This window comes from Gallus gallus, chromosome Z (assembly GCF_016699485.2).
Source record: "Gallus gallus isolate bGalGal1 chromosome Z, bGalGal1.mat.broiler.GRCg7b, whole genome shotgun sequence".
NCBI classification, from domain to species: domain Eukaryota; kingdom Metazoa; phylum Chordata; class Aves; order Galliformes; family Phasianidae; genus Gallus; species Gallus gallus.
This window is the reverse complement of record NC_052572.1, coordinates 12582419-12597310: the sequence shown is the minus strand read 5'-3', so window position 1 is coordinate 12597310 and position 14892 is coordinate 12582419. Positions and strand designations below refer to the sequence as shown.

Sequence of the window (14892 nt, the reverse complement as noted above, 5' to 3'; positions counted from 1 at the left end):
CTTTGCAGAGTTATGTATCCTCTTGCCTCCTGTCTTCTCCACCCCTTGTCCTAACACTTCTCTCTGTAGCCACCAGCAAGACAACTGAGAGCAGTCGCATGTCTCTTGTTCCCACAGTTGGACTTGCTCAGCAGTTTAGGAACAATAGCTGCTTCATTGCTGAGTCGCACAACAAAAAAGTTAAATGTATCAGCATCAATGCATGAAAAATGGGATGAAGAGCATTCCACAGGAAGGGATTTTTTCATGCCAACATGTACGTATGTAGGATTTATGGGAGACAGAATCTAATAAGTAAGAAGTTCTCCTTCTTTTATACATCATCTGCCAGCCTAATGCTAGGAGATGTAAACCATGAGATTTACTAATAATAGCAGGAAGGAAGAGCCCTGTTAAACAAAGACAGCAAAATTGGAATGATTTGTGTGTGTAAAACCAAGGTTGTTTTTCCCTCTCTGCAGCCTGTTTTTATGCTCACCCTTGAGAAGATACAACAACAATGGAAGATCTTCACTCAAATAATCTTGTTTTTAAGGGAGGATTGAGGGACAAAAGACAGATCTAGATTACAGTTGTTATAGTGATGGTCATATGAAAATGATGTGAAGGTGTGAAATGAGGTGCAGTTGTGACCGAAAATTTATGATTTTTCTTATTCTATGTCTGAATCAGGTCAGGAGAAACTTGTGGAACTGACTCGCTGTGTCCCGTTAGTAGCAAGCTCAATTTTCTGTGAGCTGCTTTCATTTTTAAATTAGGTGCAGCATCATTAGCCTTACAGACGCTGCTGTCTCAGCACTTGCTGGTAGGTTATTGTCAGGGATTCAATTCACTGCTTTTGCTGAATACTGAAAGGAATGTCAGAAAGCGCTGCTCTGTTCTTCACAGATAAAAATGATACATATGAGTGCTAGCCATCTTAACTATTATTTTAAAATGCTGAGATTTTAATGCAAAATCAAGAAACTATAAGTTAGATGAATTCAGTCAACAGATAAGATGTGAGCTTCTCACTTGGAGTATTTAAAAGAAAATTTGGGTGGTTTTTAGCATCTTTTTCACTCTCCTGGACTGGGACGTCTCGGTCAATGTTTGAATCAGATTTGAAGTCTCACTTGACATCTTACAAAAATGGAAAACAAAATCTGAACTTTGCATACATTTATATTTAGCAGTGTTCCGTTCAAACTGAATATTTATCCTAAGTTAATTGATATGGAAAATCGTATGTTAATTTACAGGTAAAGCAACAGAATCTTGTTCCTTTGGTGTTGCAGCCAGTGATTTCAGGTAGGGTTCAGTTAAGGAAGCAACATGTGCTTGTAGAGCTAAGGGTGGCATGGAGCAGAGTACTAAAACTAGATAGCTGGCACTGTGTCTATTTGCAGGGTGTGAAAGTTTTCTAGAGTGGTAGAAAGGATAATGTGAATGAGTTGGCTTATTTTGGTGTTCTGGGTTGCCAGCTGTGCTACTGTAAGAGCTGATCCATGAGTGGATCGTAAGTCCGTTGCCAAGCACCTAGGGACTTTTGTGAGAGTAGAGAAGACAGAGGGGAGCAGCATAGCTTCAGACAGATGAATTTGATGTGCCCATGTGTCTCCTGGGTCCGTGGCTCCAGTGATGGCTGTGACCAGCAACAGAATTAAGAATGCCAGTACTGTGAAAGAGTGAGCAGGCCTGTGTGTGGGAAAGAGGGAGTCTCCATTTCCAGTAGCTGTGCTACCGTGTGTGCGTGCACAAGTGCAAGAGTTAAATATTTATCTTTCATAGTGTAGCAGTGGTCTCTCTTGGGGCCTACAAAAGTTAATTAGGAAGGAGGCTGGCTCTGATGCTTTTCAACTGTCAATATTTGTGTTTCTGAGTACTTAAGATTAATTCCTACGCTTTGCTGCCACAAAAGGAGACTATGCATGTGGTATATATAAATGAGAACCTGGAGGGGAATAAAAAACAACTAAATCAGTAGGTGAAATAACTACACTTTCAAAATAAATGCCAACTGCAATGTAATTACACATGGACAAGCTTGTTCTCATAGTGTCATAATAAATTATTGGTCTTCCTTCTTTGGAGGGGCTGGAAGTGGAATAGCAGCACTTGGATGCCAGCTTAGTTAAGAGAGCACTGGAGAGGAAAGGAAGGCATTTGGTCATCCCAGTGGAAAGGGAGCCTAGCTGTGATAGCAGGCTGTTCACTGTGGAAGTACAAGAGTTTTAAAGACAAGAGGCAAACTAATACAATGTGAATTTATCAGAAAATATAGATCTGTAGTTTCAGGAATTGCTCATTCCCTTGATTACTAAAAAATCAATATCTTTCTCGTAAGTGACTCTCATTCCTTACATTCACACTGGAAGGATATTGCATAACTGTTGCTTGTTATTCTCAATATATTATTTAATGCGAAAGCCACAGTTCAGCATTTGATCTATTTGTATACTGTTCGTACACATGAAACCAGATTTCTTTGGATTCAGTTCATTATACCTTAAAAATAATTTGAATACCACAGGTTTCACTGTAAACAAGGAAGGATTCCAACCCTCAGGTCACTGCTGTCTGTTTTTAGAAAAAACATTTTTGGAATTGCTTCAACAATTATCAGTGTTCCCTTATAAAACTAAATAGGCTTTTCCGGTGATGGAAAGAAGATTAAGGGTCATACAGTTCAAAATAAGTTTTTGAACACTGCCAGATTAAGGAAAATGAAATCTTTCATTAATAAGGTAAACTTCTTTAAGATTTATCTGTTCATAATGGTGTATGAGCTGAAGAAAAACAGCGGGGACAACATAATGCATTCTTTTCCTGCAGCCCCCTTTGTAAAATGTGAGTGACAGGGGCCCTGCCCTTGACTCTCACACTGAATAAAGCACAGCTGACAACGTGGGCAGAGTTTTCCTCTGAAGTTGTGCTGTTCTGAGAACTAAACAGACACGAATGTTACCTTGAAAAATTAAATGTGCTTTGGAATAGTGGGTTAGTGTTTTATTACAGTTATGTATCACTAAAATGCAGCAAGCCTCAGAGACGAGGAAAATCTTGTCAATGTATTCTATTTGAATGGTTTTTTGAATGAATTTCAAGAAAAATGTGAATATATTTGCCTGTATGCATTGTCCCAGTATTAAATATTGCAAAGGTATAGCGGATAGACGTAGGCATTCGTGTTAAGTAGTGTTCTATACATATGCAAACAAATTTGAGGGTTTTTTTGGCCAGTGTACTTGTTCCAAGCCGTGTTGTGAAGTGCAAGAATTCAAGGAAGTATGACCGTGAGATCACTAAATTCAAGCATATCAGGAAGTGTGTGTAGCTGTATCAGATTTACGTAAATACCAAAGTAGAGTCCTTCACGTTACTGCATTATTAATTTGCCAGTTGTAGTAAGTATCAACACAGTTTTTGAATGGGTTAAAATACTAGTGTGTAAGTGACTCCTAGCAGTTTCCTTCTACTGCACAGCACAATAGCTAGAAGCTAAGTTTCTCATTGCCTCATAGCGTCCCTTAACCTTCACCCCTCCACTTTGTTCTTTGTTCAAGTGATTAGGTGTTTTCCATCTGCACCTCTGTGGAAGAAGAATCTGTGCTTGTTAATTTGAGCTGACTTCCTAAGGAAGTCAGGCGTATCTGATAATGCTTTGGCTGTCCTCTTACCCCTGCCGTAAACTTTGAACATGCTTCCCAGGTTCAGTTTGCCCAGAATGGGGAGGTGAGGTCTCAAAGTGCTATGTGCAGTGTCCTTAAAAGCTTTACGGAACTCTGCAGCTAGATGCAGAGACCCCGCTGAGGAAGTGGCTGCAGCATGAAGTCAGCCTTCACTCTACTGCAAACCAGGCCTTTCTAATATGCCTCCTCTGATGTCTAGTAAAGCTTAGCATGTAAGCTTCAATCCATGATAACATTTTCCTAGTATGTAACAGAAATAAATCATTCACAAGCTTGCAGATATCCCAAAAGTATTTAATCTATTCATGGTATTATTAGGGTTCACCGTGTTCCTCAGAAGTATTTGTTCTCTTCTGTTATCATCTGGAGAGCAGTGCTGTGTTCCTAGTAGTGATGGGTGTTCTTGTAGTTTACCATGGGCTTGGTAGTAATTGATACAAACAGACTCTTCCATACTCAGGATTTAGATACCTGACTTTAGTTTGGAAGTGTCTTTGTTCTTCAGAAGGTCCTGTATTGGGAGCATCAGATGGAACACATGGGGTGGGAGCCTCTCTTGGTGTGTGTGCTGAGCAAGGCATGGCAGATAACTCTGGAGGACTACAAGCCCCTGAGTTAGCCTGTAAATTAATTGAAAGCAGGAACTCAATTCAGAAAGAATTCAATGAGAATGAAAGGCAAAGTGTACAGGACACATACTTAGCTTGAAAATCCCCCAAATACCATCTAATGTGTTCTGTTTAAGTTGTGGTAAAAATAAACCATAGATTCCTACAGCATCTCTTTGCTTTATTCTGACCTTTCAGTACTCTTCTCTGCCTGACTTCTGTATCATTACCCTTTCCTCTCTCCAGCCTGGCTGTCCAAGCAGGAATGTTTTTCTCAATACTATCTATAAGCCACGGAGTTTGTTCTTGTGTATGAGCTTTTTTTTCTTAACAAAGAATCTTACATTGTACTTCCCAATCCTTTTCAAGATTGTATCCATTGCTATGATCAAACCACTTGACATCTATTTCACCTGTGTGTTTTCATTTCTTTTTAAAGGCATATCTTCAGGGTATCAGGTTTTGTATGTGTATCTGTGTTGTAATGTCAAGGAAGTACTAAATGCTTTCCTGAAATCAGCCTTGGACTGTGGTACTTGTTCATGGCTTTCTTAGTCTTTCTCATCTGTGTCCTTACACAGAATACCTGCATCACCTTCCTCACATCAGGAAATCCTTATCAGAGAGTTTTCTCTCATTTCCTTGCCAGGTGGGGATGCTTTCTCATACTGATTTTCTGCTTTGAAGTATCCTCCAGCTCTCTCAATCTGCAGCTCCCTTGGTTGTATTTCCGTTGTGTTCAGGAGTGCTGGGATTGGAAGCAAGGAGGAACTGGTAAAAGTGAGAAGTGAGTGCAGCTGCTGTGTTGTCCTCGAGACTCTGAGCCAGGTGAAATGGCTGCATCCAGCAATCTTTGTAAAATATCTGGCTTTTTAGATGGTACTGGTGACCAGCAGCTTTAAAAATGAGATTGTGAAAGCATTGGTTGTTGAGCTGAGCTGGTGAGTTGTGTCCTAACATCCTCCTCCACCTTGCAGAGCAGGAGCATCCTGGAGTGGACTCCCAGCACTTCTGAGATGCTGCTGCTGTTCAGAAGCCAGAGGAAGTGGTGAGAAGGGAGTTTTTCACTTGTGCTTGGCAGAAACAACAGCACACCAAAATGTGTCTGAAAGGACAAATTATATGGCCCTGTGCCCTCCTGTGCATTAATTGTGTAATATCTTAATGCTCCTTGCTTATTTTTCCTCTGCTGCAGATTAGGAGGCTGCGCTGGTGCAGATAGGCAACTGGAATTATTTCATCAGCTTTCCAAAAGAGAACTAGTGAATTCTTAAGTTAATTCCTCAGAACTGGGGAAAGCCAGATTCCCAGATGGGCTTCAGCCTTCATTTATAAACAATTTTTAGTGATTCATGTCCTGCAAATCTTTTATAACAGGGAATGCTGCCATGTTATAAAACAGAAAGGGAAAGCCTGCATTCAGATTGTTAAAGAGAGATTTTTGTCTCAAGTCTGGGAATTTTTTTAAGGAGGTGGAAGAATGTACTCTGTTGAAAAATAGCCCAAACCTCTCAAATAAATCTTATTAATTCTACTTTTCCTTTTTATATTACTCAGCTATCTCTAGAGTCAAAGACTGCAGGCTCTGGGGTCAGCAAAGCTGTTTTAAAGAAAGCCACTTCGTCCTCTGTTTTTGTCTTCATTGTCTTTACTGTCAGCTGCACTGGCAATTTGCTTTATTTCCCAGAAATGTGTACTTCTGGCATGGATTTTAGATAGGGGAATTTTTTCAAAGTTTTCTGTTGGCGGTAGTAGGATGTGGATGTGTAACTTGATCTGTGCGTATGGACATAGGAGCATTGTCTCTCACTTTGGAGATTAAATTAATATCTCTGTCTGGAAAAAAAAAATAAAAAATCAAAGCCAAGTAAAATGAATGAACTCCACCTGCTAAGCAGAATAGTTTTTCTGCCAGCAGTAAGGTTTTGATCTTAGCACCTTCATTTCTGCCTCGATACATTTGAGATGATGGGTATTCAGTGTCTCTGGAAATACAGCCTAACATCAGTCTCTGCAGTTTTTTTGTTGTTGTTGTTGGTGGTGGTGGTTTTTTTTTTGGTGCTGTCCTATGCAATCATTTTCCTTGGGAACATTTATTGTTCCATTTTTTGGTAAATTATTTTGAAGATAACTTTAACGATGGAAAAAAAACCCCAACAAAATATAACTGGAGATAATTTATTGATGTACAGATTTATTACGGTGGTTACATTTATTACGTATGATCTCATCTAGTACTCTCCACTTATATTTTCCGTGAGCCTTCTGGGTAAGTTCACTTTTTAACCTTTCCTTTTATGTACCTGCATGTGGATCACAAAAATAGGTATGAAAAGTGTGACCACTGATCCTCAGTCCATCAGTTATTAAACCAGATCTGTAGCGTTGCGATTGGCATATCAGACTGCCAGCAGGAAGCAGGCCAGAAAGGCTTTTTGATTTTTTCAGTCGGTGTTGTTTGTTTGTGTTCAAAGTGGTTTCTAAGCACTTGACAATGAATTACATTCTGAGACAAGAAAACACAAAAATACATCTTTTTTCCTTTGTAATTTCTTAATAGAACTTTGAAGAAGTCGTGTACTTCAGGAACCAAGCTGTTACAGCTGACTAGGAAATACTTTTTCTTTTATTTTAAAAAGAATCAAACAACTGATCAGCTATGTTTTAAAGTATTAGGCAGAAGCAGTTAAACCCAGAAACGCATAGTAAGAAACACAGCAGGAGGGACTGCAGCTATCTTGTGTTTTCCCCTTTGCGCGGTTGAGTCTGGTGAGGCTGGGAATGTGTCAGCGTGTCACTGTCAGACATTTGGTGCTCTGCTTGTTTTTTCAGCTTGTGACAGAGCCCTTAACCTTTACAGCTGACAAGATTTTGAAGGAAAGATGTCCACGGATATTTTCCCAGACACATAGTGTTGAACTGGAATTATCATCTCCTCTCTGTAATCTGCCTGATGTGCCAGTAGGTACACTGCATGCCTCACAACATCTTTAGAAGTCCACAGTTAGCATTAATCTGTTTGTTGGCTGTCTTGAGGCTGCTTCAGCAGCGTGTATACACGCATACCCTTAATTTTGTTTTAAATGGGGACCATCATCCACTGACTTCAGTGATTAAAAATCTGAATCTATTTGTCCTCCTTTAGCTTAGCTGCATAAAAAGCAATTTAAAATGACTTTCTGGCCAAGGGGACAAAGACCAGTTCCACACCGTAGAGCCCTGAGTAGAAGTCAGAACGTCTCTGTGTACTGTAGCTTCCAACAAAGTTATCTCAGAATCTTGTTTTTAGCAACTGATCTTAAATATGGGTAGCTTATCTACCAAAGCCTTTGCTCCTGGAATGGCACAAATTTGCATGCAGATGTCTTTTAAATACATGTGTAACATTCTTCATGAGCATAGAATTATGGAAGGCTTTATCCTTATCTTAAAATTGGAAAAGTGAAAGACCTTTACAAGACAGTTCATTAAGATTAATTCTGCTTTGCAAGTCTGCTCATGCCAAGTCAGGAGGTTTGCAGCCCATCTGAGGATGAGGATGGAGTCTGAAGTGCTAGACAAACAGCTACGTGGCAGCTACATACAGCAGTATCCGGGGCCAGATCACAAACTGCAATTGAGTCAACAAGGTCTGAACACTGAGAGAAAAGCAAATATGGCATGGCCTGTGTAAACACATAGTACTGAAAGGTTTGCCTTAGGAAAGTTCTTTCATTGTGCTTGGTAATGCTCAAGGCTTCAGGAGACAAAAATACTCCTGAATCTGAGAGTACAGCAGGTTTGGTCCACACGGATATGTTCCAGGAATTATCACAAATCTGGAAACAGGGACTAGGAAATAGTGAAAGAAATGTTGTTTTTAAGGGAGGAACTAGTGAAGACCTGGTTCCAGTCATCTTCTGCGTGGAAGGTTGCTGTAAGTCGGATGATGAATTGCGCTTTATCTTCTGGAGGAGGAACAGAATAACGTCCTTGAAATAGAGCAAGAGATAGTTGTGCAGCAGTTGGGAACACCAACAGTGGTGCCAGTGGAGTGACGTGAATAGATTGCCTGGGGAGATGGGACTGTTACGGGATGTCCTGTCGCTGGTGGATTTTAATATTGACATCTGTTATAAAAGGTTTAGCTGCAGTTGCTCTTTACAGTGGAGAGACCGGATTTACCTCCTTCATCTCATTTTAAAAATATGTTGACCTAAAACTGAAAAATGCTTAGCAATAGCTGCTCCTGTTGCACTCCAGCATAAGGTTTTGACTTACGCTAACAATGCTGAGACCTCTTGTCCTAAATTTGTATCTCTTATTCTTACGTTGTCCTATGCCATAACAGTGTATCTGCTTAGAGGGTAACAGCTTTTCATTACTCTGCAGAATAAGGGAAAACCTCCATATCTCATTAGCCTGAAACAGATGAAAGGCAGCTTTTACCCAAAGAAAGGATACTTTCTATTTTAAAATTACTTCAATTATTTTGTAACTTTGTAATTAAAACAAGCCTATTAATGGGTATCTTTTCTCCTGACTGATGGCATTCAATTATTGGATGTGAGTCTTGGATTTGGCAGCTTTTCAGTGAGTTAGAAAATGTATATGAGAAGACAAGAGCCAGGGAGTCTACACTTCTTAGGAAAGATTGTGGTTTACGAGATACTTGTCATGCTTTGCATGGAAGCACACAACTTTCCTTTGGTGCCTATCTGATTCTGAAACAGAAACTAAAACTGCTTGATTTAGGAGAAGTTGGTTTTACTCAAATTTCTTGGAATTCACTGTTAAAATGTTAAAGCATCCGCACAGCATCCAAAGTACATATTACAAGAAAGCAGAAAAGCATATTTTTTGAACCACACACAGGCACGTGTAGGCTGCTGACTGCCTCAGAAACCTGGCATGACCAAACAGGTTTTGCACAGTCACATACAGCTGTGTGTTTAGAAAGTGAGTTCTTCAGGGTTTAAATAACTTCAAAGTGCAGTTTTCTCTGCTTCAAGTGCTATCGGTGCTTTCCCCCCCTTTTTTTTTATTCTGTCCCTGGTTTCTGCAAGCTAGCAGGATGCTGTCAACTAATTTGGATGTAAAACTTGAAGTTTTGATTATGGGCTTTACTGCAAACCTGAAATGGCCTTTTAAGAAATATGATAAGTACTTGCAAACAGTGAGTTGTAATTTACATGTACTTATTGAGTGGAAGTCAGTTGTTTTGTTCATGTTAACTCCCAGGTCTGTCAGAGCAGTCTTCAGATTCCTAATGAAGTGAGAGGTTTGTGAAACAGTTTAAACCTGGAGCTGACGTCATAGATTTCCATGAGTAATGTGGACAAATATGATACGAAGCCCTCAAGAGGTGCCAACATTCAGTGGGCGCTTCTGGCACTGACAGCAGTATGTTTTAAGTGCTGGCAGGTTCATAGTTAGTCCTTAACGTGGATTTGTCTACTTCTGATTTGGCCCTGAGCAAGTTGTCCGGCATGGTTATTTCAGTTTAAGAATGTATGAAAACAAAAATTTGGAACTCACTTGAGAATATGATGAAAATAGAATGAGTTTTAGGGGTGTTTCTTCTCTCCAAATATAACGTTGACCTTTACCACAGAATCTCTCTTAGCTCCAGCTCTGCCTGTGCCATTCCCTCAGTCTGTTTGCTGCAGACCAAAAGAAAGCAGTGGCCACTTGTGAACAGTTCTGGATTATCTGAAGTAATGCTGCTACACTTCTCCTAACACAGTGCACACAGATTGATGGGGAGTGCAGAAGTCTTTGTGGCATTCCCAGGTCTCCTGTGAGGGCGACTTTCTTAAATAATAATAATAATGATGATGAGGACGTTGTCTGTACTGAAAGATGAAGGAGCATCCTCCTGGGGAGTGCAGGACTTCAGTAAAGGGGGACTTCTAAAATTACCAGGGGCTTTCAGACCAAGCCTGTTACTCTGATGATGAGGTATATCTAGCTTTGCAAGAGACTTCCAGGATCAGGTGGTTTTCCACTTGATTCGTCTTTTGGACGAGCTGGTCTGCAGTGTTAGAAAATTGCTCAGTAGGAGAGAGTGTCTCGGCTGTATTCCTATGTGAAAATGATCTAACTCCTTCTGATCTGTGTCAGTGTGAGAAGACCCTTTGGTACATGAGAACTGTGGTCTCTGGGAAACTCAGGTTTCCAAAGCTTTCAGGTCATTTGGGAAACAATGCTTTGGGGATAGGTTGAGCTTGAGCAAAAGCTTTCCTGCAGTTTTCTTTTTGGGAACTAAAACTGATGTTGTCCGAAGTGTCGGTGGAACTGAATGTGTTCCTCAGTTTCTGATGAACGTCTCTTCGGAAAACATGCAACCCATTCATCGTCAAAGACGACATTAAATATAATGTTCTAGATGATTTTTGCCTTAAGGTCAATATTTACAGCAGCAAGTATCCAGGTATGCAGACGTGGCCATCTTTTTCTTTTCTTTTCTTTCCTTTTCCTTTCTGCTCTAGAAATTATTATTAAGCAGCATATTGCTGCTAAATATCACTCAGTTAATATGAGCGATCCTCAGTTAATCTGCTTTGGTTCTGGCATCTCATAGGTTTGAGAGGCAGGAATATGAGGAGTTACCAGAGTGGAAAGGAAATCAGATAATCAGACGAGCTACTCTGCTCTCTTAGACCCTTACCCAAAGCAGGGGACATTTGCAGTGGTGGTACTTGGGACCTTCTGTAAATGTGACATACAATTTACATTAGAAAAAACCTGTCCTAGGATAATGCACTGCCACGTCTATTCTGTCTGTCATGAGATAGTCCTGAAGGAGCTCTGTGTACAGTTGTGTTTTCCATATGAGTCCTGAAGTTATCTTTGAATAACCTTTCTGAAAAAGTGTGCATCAGGGAGTTGTTGGGACAGTAAAAAAAGGTTTGCTTGCCAGTCAGAAAAGAAAGGCAGTAACACACCTGGTGGCATCACTGGAAAAGAAAAATAGGTGGAATAAAAAGTAGCATTTGGGTAGTGACAGCTCTAGAATTTCAAAGAGGTTTTTTTGTTCTTTTTTTCTGCAATTTTAGAACTGACCAGCTTCTTAGAAGATGGTGTTTGTTCCTACTTGAAGCTGCCATTTGGGGAACAGAAGAAGAATGTGGACGAATCCAAACCTTCGCTGCCTTTTAGCTCTAGCTTTTTTATGTTTAACAAGCTTAGTGCATAGTCGAGAGATAGGTGAGTATGTTGTTATGTAATTCAATGGTTACTTTTTTTCTTTTTCTCTCTACTGACACCGCTTAAGTATGATGCTTTCCTACCCTATGAACGTTCAAAAATTGCCACCACTGTGATTCCACACCATCCTTAAGATAGAAGCGCTGCCAGGCTTGGTCTCTCTGTTCTAGCAGCCATTGATATCTTGTTAATCAGTATAAAGCTGGGTTTGAAATTCTCCATAGTGCAGCTGCAATAGCCTGCATGCGCAGTTGGTATAAATGTCTGCATTTAGACCATCCTGCTGTCTATGTCAGCTGTCTGTGACAGTTTCACACATTATCATTAATTGCCAGTCTATCATTAATTGTCCTCCATGTGGGGCATTGGAGGAAAACAAAAACTCATTAAGTTTATCATCAGTGCTTGCGGTTTTGCCATTGGCCCAAAGCCTGCTTATTAGGCCAGGCTAGGAATGAGTTCTGTGGAGACAGCTGCCCGTCTCGTGCACAAATATAAACCCAGATTCTACGTACTTCTAGAAATCCTTCAGTCTGTGACTGTCTATAAACAGGCACACTCAAAAATCGTGCAGTGGTTATAAAATACTGTCCAAAAATGTGTGCGGTAAATATGTAACCATAATGCCTACAGGTATGAACCATAGTAGTTGTTTTACAGTTGGTCATTTATGACCTGCCATTTGTGACTGTAGTTCTTATGCAATTTCAGGTTCTCAAGGGGACCCCCAGAATTTAAAATGTGTCACGCACAATTTACATAAAATGGTCTGTACTTGGGAGATCTCATCTGAAAGAAGACATGGACAAACTGAGTTTTGTTACGCTACAGAGTAAGTCCCTTACCTACCTGACTGCAGACTGCTAAACTGTGGTTAAAGTGTAGTAGTACCTCAGTCTCTGCCCATGAAATTCATAATGCTTTTTTTTTCCCCTAAGAGTCTGACTGCTGGTTGTTCTCCAGTGGTGCCCTCCGCAGGCACTGCTAACTCAGGCAATGGCAGGGTTTCTGATGAAGTTGTTTTTTTTCCACACTAACAATTCTCCTGCCAAAATCTCCTCCTTGATCTCTTCAAAGAGCTGGAAGATGCTCTCCTTTACTCAGAGTTCTCTGTGTGTCTGCCTAGCCCTTACTCAGAGTTTTCATAAGGGACGTCTTCATACCAGGGTCAATCCAAAAGGAAATGATAGTTGGAAGAAGCAGATCCTGATATTATGTGCCAATGAGGTAGAATACATAAATGTCAAGATTTACACGTAGAAAAACATTAAAAATCTCTTGGTGTCTGTCTTATAACCTATTTAAGTTTTAAGCTGTCTGGAGCACATTTTATCAGAGATAATGTGAAAATGAGTCCACAAATTCAGTAGCCTTTCTGAAGGGAATGCAAGTTGAAATTTTCAAAAAACATGACGAAAATAAAATCTTCAGCATGTTTTTCACTAAGGAAACTACATGTGCAATTCCCCATGCTGTGGGCCTGCCAAATACTTATCATGTGCTAGGATTGAGTTCAAATCATTTTTGTATCTTGATTCTTCTCCCAGTCCAGACATTTGCGCTCTTTTTTTCCTGTTACTTCTGCAGGCAGCCCAAACTTTTCCTTGGGGTCTCAGGGCTTGGCTGCACTTCTTCCACCTACATGCTTGATTTCTTTGTTTAGTTATTATTCCTGCACTGCCAGCTATTATTCCTATACAAAAATTGCATGTATGTGATATTTTGTCCAGAGATCGGGAGTGCAGAGTTCACAAGGTACTGCCCTCAGAACACAACCATGTAGCTGCTTCTGTTTTTTTCCGTAGCAAACCAGGACAAGGTTGGGTCCCCAAAGCAGAGGCTGATGGCTGAGCTTCATGCAGACCTCCCAGAGGGAAAGAAATTTTGTTTTTCATTTTCCCAAACATCCTCTAATGATATTTCAGTACAGAATAGGAATAGCCTTTCTGAGCACTCAGGTCTCAACTGGCCTTAACTAATCCGGAGTCTTTTGTGTGAACCAGGAAAGTTCAACCCAAGCTCTTGTCTCCAGCAGATAGGAGTTCCAGGGTCTCGTTCCAGTTCATAAGAGAGTAATAACCTCTCAGCAGGAAGTCTGGCATTGTTCTCATCATTTTCCTTCCTCCTATCATTGCCTCAAGAGGAAGATTTGGATTTTTCCAAAACTTTTTTTTCCTTTCTAGTTGCATATCAATAATTATGAGCAAAGGAACTTGACCCACACATTGTTGTTTTATGTATGTATCTACGACCTTTAGACAAAGGCCAGATCACATTGTGCTGAGCACTGCACAAACACTGTGTGCAGACTGCATTTCCATCTGGAATCTTAGTAGTTCTCTCCCTTGCACTCCGTTCTTCCCCTGCTAGCCGATTTGTTTTGAGGTGGGGTCACAGGTGGGTGAACATACTGTTTCCATCCACGTGCCATCCCTCTGGAAAGAAATTGAGAGAGAGAGAGTCAGGAAATGTAAGGAAAAAACTGTTGAGTTTTGCTTTTTTTTTTTTTTTTATTGTTTTGAAATACTGATTTGTGGCAACTGTATGTTTTAGAAATGTGTCTTGTGGTTAAAAAGTCAGTTTTTCACTTTGATGTGTTCTCTTAACAACTGGATGGCCACATTATACAACTAGTGCATGGTCTACCACTATGATGAAAGTGGCTTGAAGGAAGAGGAGTGTCTATTAATCTGATGCTAACCAAAGCCCCTGCAAGTCCTTCATGGACATACTTGATACGGAGTTCTGTTTGTTACATTTCAGAGAATTAGTGTTTTGTTAGTATTCTAGATACATGACTTGTCTCAACTTCCTATCAACTGAAATACCTGCTTAATCCTCTTTGTCTTTTCTGTGACCTCCTTTCAAGGTGTTTTAAAACTAAGGAGGAGAGAGTCGAGATTCCAGTCCCAGAGAGCTCCACCACTGTGAAAATAACCACATACAGCATTTCTGGAACAGCTTTTGCTACTAGACATTTTGAAATTCACAAGAAAGACATCTGTAAGTGTCAGGTTTCAGACGTTCATAATATGTGTAGAATGCTGTAAAGTATAAATGCTTGTATTTTTCTTTGTCAGTGTTCCTGTATGTAGAATGCTAATGAGTCCAGATGAATCTAGCCATACATAGTGGGTTGTTGTTTCTCCTCCCTCTGGGGGAAAAAACCCTGAACCTCCTCATCACAGAGAAATCAAGGGCAAAATGTGAGGAGAAAACAAAGCCCAATGTTGTTAGATCCTGCTAATCACTCTGTGTCCTTGTTTTCTTTGCTGCAAATTAGAAAGGATTTGTAGAATAGTTACTGGTTTACATTCTGAAGTACCTACATGGAGCATAGAGTACATTTGCTCAGACTTGACTGGGAGAAGGCAGATTAAAATTCGTAGTGCCTGTTCTCCCTTCTCAAATACTGAACCAGTACA

The 14892-nt window shown here is 40.2% G+C and overlaps 1 protein-coding gene across 5 annotated transcripts in view; it reads left to right on the top strand.

Annotated features, from left to right (window-relative positions):
* Positions 1-14892, top strand: part of LIFR (LIF receptor subunit alpha) — a 91136-nt gene that overhangs the window by 45930 nt on the left and 30314 nt on the right. For all 5 annotated transcript variants that reach the window (XM_046905193.1, XM_046905192.1, NM_001396716.1 and 2 more), the window contains 3 exons: positions 11317-11467; positions 12179-12299; positions 14337-14470. In XM_046905193.1, the coding sequence (XP_046761149.1) occupies positions 11386-11467; positions 12179-12299; positions 14337-14470 (337 nt within the window). In that variant the 5' untranslated portion in view covers positions 11317-11385. The remainder of the gene's footprint in view (positions 1-11316; positions 11468-12178; positions 12300-14336; positions 14471-14892) is intronic.